Source organism: Sparus aurata, chromosome 9 (genome assembly GCF_900880675.1).
Source record: "Sparus aurata chromosome 9, fSpaAur1.1, whole genome shotgun sequence".
Classification (NCBI taxonomy): Eukaryota; Metazoa; Chordata; class Actinopteri; order Spariformes; family Sparidae; genus Sparus; species Sparus aurata.
In genome coordinates this window covers 11,652,031-11,665,007 of record NC_044195.1, presented here as the reverse complement: position 1 = coordinate 11,665,007, position 12,977 = coordinate 11,652,031, and the positions used below count along the sequence as shown (strand labels likewise).

Below are 12,977 nucleotides of genomic sequence, written 5' to 3'. Positions count from 1 at the left end.
GTGATTTCACTGCTTGACATCTACCAAACAAGAGTGTAAGGCCATTTGTAGTCCTCCTCAAGTATTTTGTTTTTGAAAATGAAGGGAGAGCAGCAGATGATGGCTTCTTTTTTTGATCTCATGAAATGCTCAACTTTCTTACATGATCTGGTCAGAAAAGAGAACAATTAGAGAGAATGGTGTCTATTTTTGTCACAGTTTCGTTGATCCATCAGCTTCCTTTGTCATTATGTCGAAACAACACAAATTTTCTCGATAGCAGTGTTTTCGAGCACAGCAGAGCTCCAGATTGCGCTGTCGTCGATTAAAGCAGGACTCCCAATGGTGCTGTCGATCATGGCGGGATTCCTGATGTTTCTGTGGAGACTCTGCTGCTGCTGATGCTTGTTACGTACAGCAAGGTTCTCTAGATGGGGCTGTTGATCATGGCGAGACTCCAAATACAGGCAGGTTGTATCCTTCTTGCTAACGGACAGGAAACAAAACAGTGCTGGTTTCATGGTTGACTTGACCCCTTTTGAATTTTGTTTTTTGATGAATCAGTGACCCACCTGCACCAGAATCAGACATGCAGCTTCTTATCCAGTTTATAGGCAGCAGACACCAGTGTTGGGGGAGACTTAAACTACATGTAGTTGAACTACATAGCTTAACTACAATTTGCTGTAATTTGCTGGTAGTTCAACTACATTCATATTTTGTACTGCGTCAAGTATTTCAACTACTTTTTGGGTCATTTTTTGTAGTTTAACTACTCAATTTACAAACTACAATTTTGGCCAGTGAGATGAAATATATTTTTTTTTATATAAAAAAAAAAAAAGAGCTACATAATATTCATTTTATTTTATTTGTCTTTGCAAAAAGGCGTGAAACATGTCATGACATGCTAAGCCAACGCTGCCTCTGATTGGTTTGCCCTGGCAGCACTCAAATGCTTCACAGAGTGGGCGGGTCTTTGTGCCAAGGTGCTCATACGGCACAAGTACGTCATGGACAACCTTCCTGTTACCACTGATGCACCCCTGAATGCACCAGCCCAACCATGGCCATATTTGAGCATGTACATGTTGGATATAGATGCATCTACAGACACGACCTACAGTGTTAGTGCCTCTGAAGCTCCTGTGATGTTCAAAAATGTCAGCTTTTGTTCTTTAAAAAATATAAATTGAGTTGAGAGGCATATATCTGCCGGCATGTGAATTTTTTTGTAGGCTATTATATTTTGTTTCATATAAACCATATGTTGATTTATTTAACGCTGAGTTAATTGAGTATGATGAGTATAAGTAGTTGCTATTGCTACTTTTTTTTAGCAGTAGTTTTACAATCTACATTTCTCCACGGGTAGAAATGTAATCTGTTCAAACTACTGCCAGGCTGAACTACATGTAGTTTTACAAGCTACGCTTGCAAAGTAGCTTCTCCAACACTGCCAGTAACAGAGCACAAGTGATTTCTGCTGTCTGGATATTTCAAAATATTTTAAGTCAGATTTTATGGATATGTGACAGTCACATCAAATATCAGGAAAGACTATATCACCATGTGTCACATATTAACAGGATCAACTGGTCTGTTAACAACAGAAAAAAATATAATAGGAAATGAACAGAAATAGCAAGGAAAACCACTTCAGTGCATATTAGACGCTTTTGTTATACTGATTAAAGGCACAAAACTGAAAACTAGCCTTCATGCTGTTTCTCTAAAGGGCCCTTTGGCAAGTGAACAAGTGGCTAGTTAGCTGTGTTGGGCTCCACTTTTTGATGCAAACTTGTAAACCATAATAATGATTAATTTTAATACGAGACAAATGGTACAATGTTTAGGCGCTCTGTTCTTCAGGTGGTGGATAGGTATTTAATTTGACATGTCTATGACATGTGATTTTTAATCTCATAATTTACATGTTTTAATCTCTCAAATGTTTTTTCCATAATTTTCTGGTTTTCATCTTTGTTTTCTTTAACTGGTGGAAACGGAAAAGCCTCTCTCCCTCTTTCTCTCTCGTTTATAATTCATTTATTGATCTCTGCCCCTAACGTTCGTTATTTTAGACCCCCACAAACTGAAGATTAGAACTGGAGCTGTTGTAGAAACACCTGCTGCTCACACAACAGTCCCACAGTTTACATCTATCAATACAAATAAACTTTATTGGCATGAATTAAGTGACACTATTGACACTATTTAAATAATTTCCCAGTCTGGGATCATTAAAGTAATTCTATCTATCTAAAGTAATTCTATCTATCTAAATGACATATTATTGAATGACGACATTTTACACAAGAAAACTAAATATATTAATTTGCTGCACAGAACCTGCATGATCACGCACACGCACGCGCGTCACCGAAGGCCATGGAAACAGAACGTTCACCAAAGCTATAAAAGCTGCGGACCTCATTTATTTCTCATTCGCACATTAAACTTTGACAAGTTGACCTACTGCGGATTTGTTGTTGGAAAGTTCAATCTGGGAAACCCGATCGACTGGAAAACTTCTACTCTACCAAACATTTTGGATTATACCTGTTCACCTGGAAGACTTCATCTCAGACAATCCTTTTTTGGATTCAATCTGATCACTTGAAGACTTCTATCTATCTATCTATCTATCTATCTATCTATCTATCTATCTATCTATCTCTGACAAACCTCTTTTGGATTTAACCTGATCACCTGATCAAACAACCAACTACTGCCAGAAGAATACCATCTCTAGCTGCTGGAGAAGTGGCCTCTGGTTGACCCCCTGTGGGGACACCTGCTGTCCTGAGTCTCTGCAGGTAGGACATCTTTTATTATCACACCAAATGTATTTATTCATCTTCTTAAACGTTTAGAAGTTTGTTTCGGTTGGCAATGTGCGTATACTCTTGGAAAATTATTTAATTTACAGATAGATTACTGATAGCATTTTAGCTAGCCTTTCACGGAAAGTCACTTTTGGCTCATACTCGACGTTTTCTCGGTGTAAAATGTTTTTTAGAGGTTAAGAATGCGCTGAAAGTCCCGCGAAAGTTGAGGAATGTTTTCACGATTGTGTAATGGTTTTTAAAGACTGTTATTTTTGTTTGAGGCATTACATGTTTAGATATTTAAGGTCGAACATTTAGGGGGAAAAGATGGCGGCTAGGCCTTTTTTTGAAAGATTTTGAAAAAAAAAACATGTTTGTCTTGTGCACCATGGAGACGATGGAATGTTAGGAGATGAGAACGTGCAGGTGTAGACACACCAGGGCCGTCTGTCTGTGTACAGCTGAGACAGCTGATAGAATTGTGGAAACTGAATTTAAAGTGTAACCGGATATGTTGTAGGAGAGAGTTTAAGTTCACAGTTTTATATATTTGAAGGCCTTCTCACTGTTGCGTTCAGTCAGCGCTCAGAGCTTGTACTTGAGGTGTTGGTATTGAAAATGTTGGGCCACAACATATTGGCTTTATCAGTTTTCCCTGCCGTGAAGAACAGATTATTGTGTGTGCTTATTGTGTGTCCTCTTGTTGACTGCGTGCTTTTTAATGAAGGTAAGACAGGTTAGGTGCGTAATGGCGCAAGCTGTTCTGTGCACAGCAATATATATTTGGTATGATAGACAGTAAATAAATAGGACAGTGGGTAAATGGTTGTGCTCTTGGAGGATAAGCCAACTTACTTTAGACTTGATAGACTTGATAGATTGCTATAATAAACGAATCAACTGGTATTCATAACTATAACACTGCATCGAATTTTATGAGCTAATGACAGGTTTTAGATGTAAAATCCTCATCTGTAATGTAACTTGGAAGAAGTATCTGAATTAACTATTTCTGTCCATTCAAGGATTGTTGGAGACTCTTTACTTTGCCATTTCCTGGTTATTGCGTTTTTACTAGCTGCTTGTAGTATTATTACTACACTCTCCAGTAAGCAGAGATATTAGGACACTCCCAAAAACTGTGATAGTGACCTGCAGACATGTTTGCACACATTCTCCAGCAATGGCCATATTTGGATTAATTACAGCTGGATTGTTTTATTCTGGTAGTAATAAAAAACCTCAAGTTGTTTTCCAAGGTGAATTCCCTCCAGATACCTGAACTTGAGGTGTTTGACTGTGTCTTACAGATATTTATTCATTTTCAGTCATTAGTATCTTAGCTTCTGTCTCCCATCTTGATTTAATATACACTGTGGAAAAGCCCCTTTCCACTTGTAAAGATGAATAAATCCTGGAGATAAGTTTTCTGTTATTTTGACCTTTAAATGCATCAATGAATACCCTAATCAACCTAATCTCTGTCTCTCTAATAGTTTTAATGTTATTGTTGAAGCCTCCTGTAATATTTCTGTGTAGTTGATTTTGCCATTTCGTTTTAGTTTAGACATTGTTTTTTGAGTTGATAAGCTTGAATTAGGACATTTATCACTGCATTACCCTCCTTTGAGAATTCAGGGTTTATCTGTTCTTCATTTAAATCTCTTATTTGTAGAGATACCTGTAGAAATCATTAACATTTAGTGGAAATTCCCCTGATTTTGCTCAGACCTCAGACCATCGGATGATCACTGAAATGTGGAATATGAAATATATACATGATTGTCTTTGTAAAGACCTGAAGCGGCAGTTTAACAAGTTTTGTGTCATCTAATCATTGACGGGGTAGAAACCGTAGGATGGTAGCAAGATTATATGTACTCAATATCTGAAACATTGTTATGGTCCTTCAAAGGGAATGAGAGTAACATCTTATTTTTCTTGTTTTCACCTGTTTTGTTTCAGTATTTTGAGAGACAACATGGGATCCAGTGTATCCAAGGCATCCACCTCATCTTCCGAGACTGACCCCGTCCAGCTCCCCAGAGGATATGAGGTCCTGAAGGTTCTGGGAGAGGGCTACTTCGGAAAGGTGTTGAAATGTTGGAAAAAGGACATCAAGCAGACGGTGGCTGTGAAGATACCTAAATGCTTCGAGAATGACACCGTCAATGAGGTAGGAGGTGTTGATTTTGATGTTCACGGTTGTAAAAGATATTGTATAGCTACTTTAAGATATCTACAAACGTCCCTTTATGAAGATATATTGATTATCTGCACACTAAGTTTTAGGCGCCACATTATAAAGACTTCACACGTTAACACATTAACTGACTGTGAAAAACTAATCATGTCAAACCTGCCGTGTGTCTCCAGGTTTCCATGCTGAGACGGTTCAAGCGCCTGAAACTCCACCGACACAACATCGTTGAGTTCATCGATTGCTTTCAAACCAAACATGGAAAGGCAATCGTGTTGGAGGTGTTGGATATCACCCTAGGCGACTACCTTGGTTTGACAAGTTTTGCGCCTATGCTTCTGAGTGACATCAGAAGCATCATCCAGCAGGTATGACTTCCATCAGCACCACAGATGGAAAGCAAAGCACTGAGCACTCTGTCACTTTTAGGCTTTGGTACATTCTTACTGACCTTGTACTTTCAGATGGGGACAGCATTGGAGGCGCTGAAGGGGATCGGGGTGATCCATGCTGACCTGCACCTCCATAACATCATGATAGAGAATCACCAAACACGACCCCTCAGAGTCAAGCTCATTGACTTCGGTGTTGCCATGTCCAGATCAGAAGCCAGCCAGGGCAAGCGCCTGCAACCGATGGCACTCAGGTAGGCTCCATTGTTTTAATGATTACACTGGAGTGAGTTGGAAGTTTACCATTTATTGCTCCCTTCCCAAGTCTGACGGTGTAAACATCCTGTGTAATGTTTCTCCTCCACATTCAGGTCTCCAGAAATCCTGTTGGGCTGTCCATTTTCTGAGGCCATTGACATGTGGTCCCTGGGCTGTCTGATGTTCGTAATGATCTGTGGCAAACTACCGTTCAGTGGACGCTCCGAGTATGAAATTGTAAGTCACTTAATTTATTCAGACAGTTTGTCAGTCGCTCATACTTGTGTGTCTTCACTCGTGCTTACGATTTTGCACTAATTAGGGCTACATGTACAATAATAAGTTGTCTAAAGCTGGAAATCAAATGGAAATTTAGATAACATAGGGAATGAGAAACCATCTTAGTGTTTTGTTCAAACAGATGAAAAAATGCTCTTAATTTACTTTGAGTGTGACAGAAGGAAGTAATCTGATGTTTAGTGGTTCAAAGAACTTTGTACCTTAGCTACGATGGGAGGTGTTAGCATTAGCATGTTGTGAAAGGATGACCTGCCCTACTTTGCCTCTGATTGGCCAATCTCACTCCTCGTGCTGGAATCTAACTCACAGATGAGAACTGGCCATTCAGATATGGCGATTTATTACTTTGCCCTCCTAAGAACAGTACTTGCTCTTACATGTCTTGATGTAATGCTGTGTTTAATCTCCAGCTGCGGAGCATCATTGATCTCTTGGGTCAGCCAGAAGACCTTGTTCTCAGTACTGGTCTAGAGACAAAGAAGTACTTTAACTGGACTGAGTCCAACAGCTGGGAGCTCAAGGTACCACAGTGAACCTTCTTTGACCTTTAATCTTTTATCATCTTTTATTTCTTGTTAACATTTCCCAACATTTAACGGTCGATCATTCAAAATGATTCTGAGGATCATTGATACAAACCCTTTGAACCTTCTTTCAGACATCTTTTGAGTATTTCAGATGTCACCTCAACAGTGTCAAGGACCACAAGCTCCAGTCTCTGGACGATCTCAAAAAAGTAAGTGTGAAGTAACTTTCTTTGTCACTATGATCGATTGTCTTTCATGATTGTGGAAATGACCGTTGTTTCCCCAACTAGATGTGTCTTGAGGAAAATAATGAAGCTGAGGCCGCAGAGCGAGAGCAGTGCATCGAGCTCCTGAAGGCCATGCTGAAGCCGGGCGAGGATGAGAGGATCACTCCCCGTGAAGTCCTCACTCATCCATTTAGCACCAAAGACTACCCAAAGTAAGTGTTCGTGCGTGGTGTGAGTCCTGTAGGTGGTGCTTTGTTAGTTAGTGATGATTTGTCATTTGATCAGTGTCCTGTCGTGTTTCTGGGACATCAGTGTAACAGCGAGTATGTCTTTTTGTAGCAATGGGGCAGAGAAGTCTGAGACGAGCAGTCGTAAGATGATGAGACCAAAGGCGGCAGTCATGAGTAAAAGACGCCCCGCTTTTCCTGCGACATCGCCACCTTCCAGTCTTACTTCTCACATTCCACCAGCAGGTGTGATCCTGGTTCGGCCTGCGACGGCTGAGAACACACTGCTGCTGGAAGGTCAGGGGAGCGAAGTCAGGTGAGATGTCTTCCTCTAGGCACGACACCCATTTCTCAGATGAGAAAATGGTTCAGATCGCCAGGAATAATAACAGAGACATGATTCTTGAAGATGTCGTGACAATAACAGGATAATCGTGCATGTTCAGTGGCAGGTCTTACATTGACAAGACCTCAGGATGTTCAGCCTTCACTTCCCTGTTCTCGAGTGAGGACTGCACTCCATCTCCCACATATCTACCATCAGGTGTGATTCTGGTTCGGCCTGCGACAGCCCAGCGCACGGTGCTGGAAGATCAAGAGAGTGCAGACAGGTGAGATGATGAAAAATAGTATCAGAACGTTTTGCCTTTGTTTTTCACTCACTTCCACATCAAATCCACACGAAAGCTAGATCAAGATCTTTACTTCAGGAGGTTTGGTCCGCAGGAGCCTCAGAAACAACAAAAATGAAAAGTTCCTCGTTGCGGCATTACGATGTGATGACAATAACAGGAATGACAGTCTAACTTTTTTTGTTGTGTTTTCAGCTTTCAGTCTGGCCGGTACGAGACGTCAGTTTCCTTAGTGACCGACGTTGAAAGTGGCATGGAGTCATCAATATGTGAGGACTCGGGCTCATGTGGTAAGTAACAGTCCCCTCTACTTGTGTCTGAACTGTTGTGCTTTTTGGAGTACGGCTGAGGACTTTAATGTCCTTTTTTTTTTTTCAGAAAACACGGGGGCAAAGGACGAGCCAGGGAAGAAGAAGAATTTCCTCCGACGTGTCTTCTCCTGGATGAGAAAGATGTTCAGGCCATGTGTTCCCTCTGTTGATGGTCTGGCCTGCGACAGCTGAGAACATGCTGCCGCTGGAAGGTGGGAGGGGGCAAAGTCAGGTGAGATGTCTTCCTCTGGTCACAACATCTATTTCGTGATGATAAAAAAATAGTTCAACTCACCAAAACTAATAACAGATACATGATTCATGACAATAACAGGACACTTGTGTGTGTGTTTTTTCATGCTCAGGGGCAGGACTTACATTTACAAGACCTCAGGAAGTTCAGGCTTCACTTCATCGAATAAGGACTGTGACTGTGAGCCTGATCCTGGGTCGGCCTGCGGCAGCTGAGAGCATGCCACTGCTGGAAGGTCCTGGGACAGAGAGTAAGTGTGACAGTCAGTGTTGCCAACTTGATCAGTGCTTGAAAAAAAAAATGTTTACAGTGATTGATACCATTAATGAGAACCTGTGTGCATTTCTGTGTCTGTAGTCAGAGTGTCTGTGTGCCTGCGTGCCTGCGTGCGTGCGTGCGTGCGTGCGTGCGTGCGTGCGTGCGTGCGTGCGTGCGTGCGTGCGTGCGTGCGTGTGCTAACAAACAGTGTGTTGTCCATCTGTCCACAGTGGAAGTCAGTGTCAGCAGAGGAGCAGGCCATATATTACCAATTGGCCGACAGAGAGAGAGAGCTCCACGGCCAGAGTCACCCCGACTGCTCTGTCAGCCAAAACTATGTAAGTACACACTGCTCACACACAACTCGTACATGTTTACGTCACCGCATACATCACTGGAGAAGAGTAGAGACATGTTTGTTTTTGTGTAGGGCAAAAGCTCCTAAAGGTCAGGACTGTCATGTGAAATGTGATGAAAACTGCAAGACGTTTGATTGATGAATAACATACATTTTTCAAACAAGGAAATGTAGTTCAAGGTATTTAGTTCAAGTAGTAACATTTACATGAACACAACGTTCAGGACCATTACAGATGACCAATGGTAAATTTTATTAGATTTGACTTTAATGGTGCAGAACAACTTCCCCACTGTGGGCAATAACACTGAGGTACAATGGTTCCTGATACAAGATCTTTAAAAGAACACTGTTTTTAATCAGAAGAGAAAGATCTTCACTGACTGATTTTTTTTATGCTTACAAACTAAATAAACAAACAAAGTTTTGGAAGATTGATCTGTGTTTTTGTTTGTTGGTGTAGCAGCGTCAGTGGTGGCTTCCGCCTCACGGGCAGCTGTGATGGAGGCCTCGACCTCACAGAGAGCTGTAGAGGAACCGCGCCCCCGCAGACAGTCCCGGTCCTGTCACAGCACACATCAGCGGACAGCCGTGGTGCAGCTGCCGCACACACGAACTCCAGTGACCGTGCACGCGAGTGACATGTATCACCTGCCCCAGGAGTATGTTCTAAGCCACGCCGCCTCGTGGCTGCATGTTCTTGAAACAGCAGTCACATCTCTGTCCTCCTCTGCAGGACTCACAGAGTCCAGCCAGAGGATGTGGAGCATCACCTGGTGACGGAGCAGCTTGATCCTCCACGAAGTCCACCCAGTGCAGAGCATCAGCTGCCCTCCTCTCCTCACGGTGGACTTCTGTGATGTCATGCAGATGGATCAATGGATGTGTAAATAGATGTACAGATAAATGTTTAGATAAATATATAGATTGTTGTACAGATAGATGTATAGATAGATTTTAAGATATATGAATAGATAGATTTAGAGATTTGTTTAGATTGATTTTTAAATAGATGTTAAGAAATATGTCTAGATTGATGTATAGAGCGATGTAGAGATATATGTACATATTGATGTATAGATATATGTATAGATTGATGTATAAATGCATGTTCAGATATGTGTATACACATATGTATAGATTGATGTATGGATATTTGTATGTATTGATGTATAGATATATGTATGAATTGATGTTTAGATATATCTAGAGATAGATGTAGAGATATATATGTATAGATAAGATTTTTTTTACAGTAAAACTTTTTAAAGTATATGATCCAGCTCAATATGATTCAATTTGTGCAATTACATGATAAATACACCTAAACCTTTGAGCATCACACTGACTTATTTTATAGTTTTTTTCAAAATTCTTATTTTTTCACAGTGGAGTTCAATGGTAACTACAAGATACATAAAGCTGTGTTTAACATAATTGCTGTAATTAATAACTTGATACACAAGACAGACACAAGAGCCAAAGCTCAAGACACATTAAGTGTCAGAAACGACAGCAGGCTTTTAAGCCAGTAACTGCCGTGGTTCATCAGTGGGAAATGTTCCTTATACAAGGTAAACAAACAAAGCAACAACACAAGAAAACAATACATCAGGGTGCTACTTGTTGCATATATGAATAGGGTGTGGTAGCCACAACTCCACAAAAAGCTGTTTTTGAGGTGTTAGTGCTTCGTCTACACTCATTTCTATTTCCGGGCAGAATATCTCTAGAATATTTCCTGTTGCCAAGTCGTATCTATGGTCTGTCCTATCTACTGGAGGAGTGAACAACGTTTCCATTGTATAAGAACCTTAGGGGAGGGTAATGATTGTTCCAGGTATTAGTCAAACCCTCAGGCGTAACCAGGAAAACTTAGTTATGGCTTGTAAAAAACTTTATATTTTGATTGTAAAACGGACTTCGCAGAGGCCTAAGAACCGTCTGACGCGCAGCGAAGTCGTCCATTAATTCCTGATTATGGACACCTCGTCGGGCATTATCCTTTACTTAATGGACGACACGGAGGCCTAAGAATCAACCGACGCGCAGCGGAGGTTCTTACCTCAGACAGGAAGTTAGCTGAACCGACAACAACCCTTACAGCTCGGTCCCCTTCACCTTTATCCAGCTGAGAAACAAATAGAGACTTCCAATCAAGTCAGTTTGAATTAGTTTCAAACACTGCGAGCTAGTTGGGGATAACACAGGAGTGAAGCTTAAGAGCCTGATATTTTTCTCAGGGGTCGCCGGGGACCAAAAACAGAACTAAAAGGAGAGTGAATATTGGTTCATCAAATGGAAACACACATCGCTCCAATATGATGACCGCTCTGTGTCTGTGCCATATTAACGTTATGAAGTGGGTACGATGTTTTCTGTTGTGGCAGAATGGTCAAAAACTCTTCCTTGCAGGTTTGAATTCATTTGGAAACGGTTAGTCTACTAAATCTGGGTCTTGAATCAAAAAAGCCTTTTTATATTTTCGAAGAAAATACTTCCAATGGGCCTGCTGATCCTCAGTATCTGCTGCTCATCATCTGTATGTAACACTTAATCTCCCGAGCCTTCTGGGTAATGTCTGTTCCGCCCAGAGATGATGAAAACATGATTTGTTTCCCCACAAAGAGGAACATGAACTGTGGAATCGTTTGCGGCTTAAGACATCACAGAGGTAGGAGCGGCTGTGGGACTAGGTGGAGGCGACCTTTGGCCTCTGACCTCCCAGTGGTGTAATAACCTTTGAACTCTATAAGCAGGAAAATGCAGAGAGCTGCAGATGTGACAACAGAGCTCCATTCTGCTGTCCAACAACAGTGTGTGTTTGTGTGTGTCTGTGTGTGTCCGTGTTCGCCTCCTCATCATTAATACAGTTAGCTTTGTCAGATCTGGGACAAAACAGAACAATAGAGCTGAAACTCTATCAACACACACAGACTGTTCTGTATATTTTTCTGTTGGAGGGGAAAAAAACCCACTGTTTCCTGTCCCATTTCTCTCAGATTTAACCAGAACATGTCCAGCAGTGATTTCTCTCCTCCCATGCTGCTGCAGGTTATAGCAGAAGCAGTGAGACACAGTTATAAGCAGATTTGAGATGGTAAAGAGACAGATTTCTGATTTATTTTGGCTTGTACGCCTCACGTGATATTGCACAACCGCGTGGGGCTACTGCATCACAATCCCACCTCACCGCTGTTCATTTGGCCAAATACCAACAAAACCTGTGACGTTAGCCTGAGCTGCACCTTCTGCTTCGTGCTTACCGGTATATGCCTACATTTTAGCACGCCAACACACTAGTCTTTGAAATAAAACCTAATACCTGCTAAACATCAAGACCGCCGAATCTGTCCACTCCAACAGGTTAAACAATTTGTCTGGTGTCATGACATGAAAGATTATCCAAAGGGTTGTCAGGGGGACTAATGATCAGACAATCAGTGACGTGGCCATGACTAAAACCACTGTTAAGCTGTGTTCTGGAGCCAGCAGGGATAATGATAATAATAACAACAATGGTGATCGCTTCAGACAAGACATATTTTGCTTTCCCATGAGGGATTTTCAGAGACACTGTAGTTTGTTTTCACTTTGCTCTGAAACCTCTGGCAAAACCAGTGTGTTGGCACGTCGACGAAGGGTGGCACCTTAAAAATAATGTTATATTCAGGCAGATGCCGTAGTCTCTAGTGATTGGGGAAAAGACAGACATGCACAACAGTAGTACTAATTAATGTAACCATAACTTTTGTTTGCTAACAGTTCTCACTCGTACTGGATTTTGTGCTGATGGTCGGTTCAATGCAGGGCTGGAGGTGCCAGTGAGGTCATGTTTTTGCAGGAATGGAAGGGTTTCAGCCATTTGCAGGGAATCCACACTTATATTTCACTGGATGAATACTGATAGGCTTTAACAGCATTTAGATACTTTGGTTGAGAGATAAAATGAATTGAAAATATAACTGAACAAGCCTCAGCTCAGTTAAAAGTCAGTGAAAGCAAAGTGAACTTTATATCTGTGTGCTACATATATGTGTGTGTGTGTGTGTGTGTGTGTGTGTGTGTGTGTGTGTGTGTGTGTGTGTGTGTGTGTGTTTTGCCGGACAATGATGACTACACACCCCCTCAGTCTCTCCCACGGTCACTATGAGAATTGTGGACAGGAAGGACGAATTTAAACTTTAATTAGACATGGTATTTACACAAACACACACACACACG

At 41.4% G+C, this 12,977-nt stretch overlaps 1 protein-coding gene across 3 annotated transcripts; it reads left to right on the top strand.

The window, feature by feature from the left end:
- The first annotated feature begins 2,409 nt into the window (after positions 1–2,409).
- Positions 2,410–9,870, top strand: LOC115587628 (homeodomain-interacting protein kinase 1-like). 3 transcript variants are annotated; one of them, XM_030427553.1, is made up of 16 exons: positions 2,410–2,798; positions 4,776–4,986; positions 5,187–5,378; positions 5,475–5,656; positions 5,774–5,897; positions 6,371–6,481; positions 6,619–6,696; positions 6,778–6,926; positions 7,054–7,257; positions 7,388–7,552; positions 7,769–7,863; positions 7,952–8,116; positions 8,250–8,387; positions 8,626–8,733; positions 9,217–9,397; positions 9,490–9,870. In XM_030427553.1, the coding sequence occupies exons 2-12, from the start codon at positions 4,792–4,794 to the stop codon at positions 8,074–8,076; spliced, it is 1,620 nt and encodes a 539-aa protein (XP_030283413.1). In that variant the 5' UTR covers positions 2,410–2,798; positions 4,776–4,791; the 3' UTR covers positions 8,077–8,116; positions 8,250–8,387; positions 8,626–8,733; positions 9,217–9,397; positions 9,490–9,870. The 3 variants fall into 3 exon arrangements, with proteins under 3 accessions (XP_030283413.1, XP_030283412.1, XP_030283411.1); XM_030427552.1 differs by having other exon boundaries at positions 9,217–9,415; XM_030427551.1 differs by having other exon boundaries at positions 9,217–9,870.
- Positions 9,871–12,977: the final 3,107 nt, after the last annotated feature.

Excerpts from the sequence above, each read along its gene's own strand:
- LOC115587628 (XM_030427553.1), top strand. The coding sequence starts at position 4,792 with ATGGGATCCAGTGTATCCAAGGCATCCACCTCATCTTCCGAGACTGAC. Across the intron at positions 6,482-6,618 it reads CCAACAGCTGGGAGCTCAAG|ACATCTTTTGAGTATTTCAG; the intron begins GTACCACAGTGA and ends ACCTTCTTTCAG. Across the intron at positions 7,258-7,387 it reads GGTCAGGGGAGCGAAGTCAG|TGGCAGGTCTTACATTGACA; the intron begins GTGAGATGTCTT and ends GTGCATGTTCAG.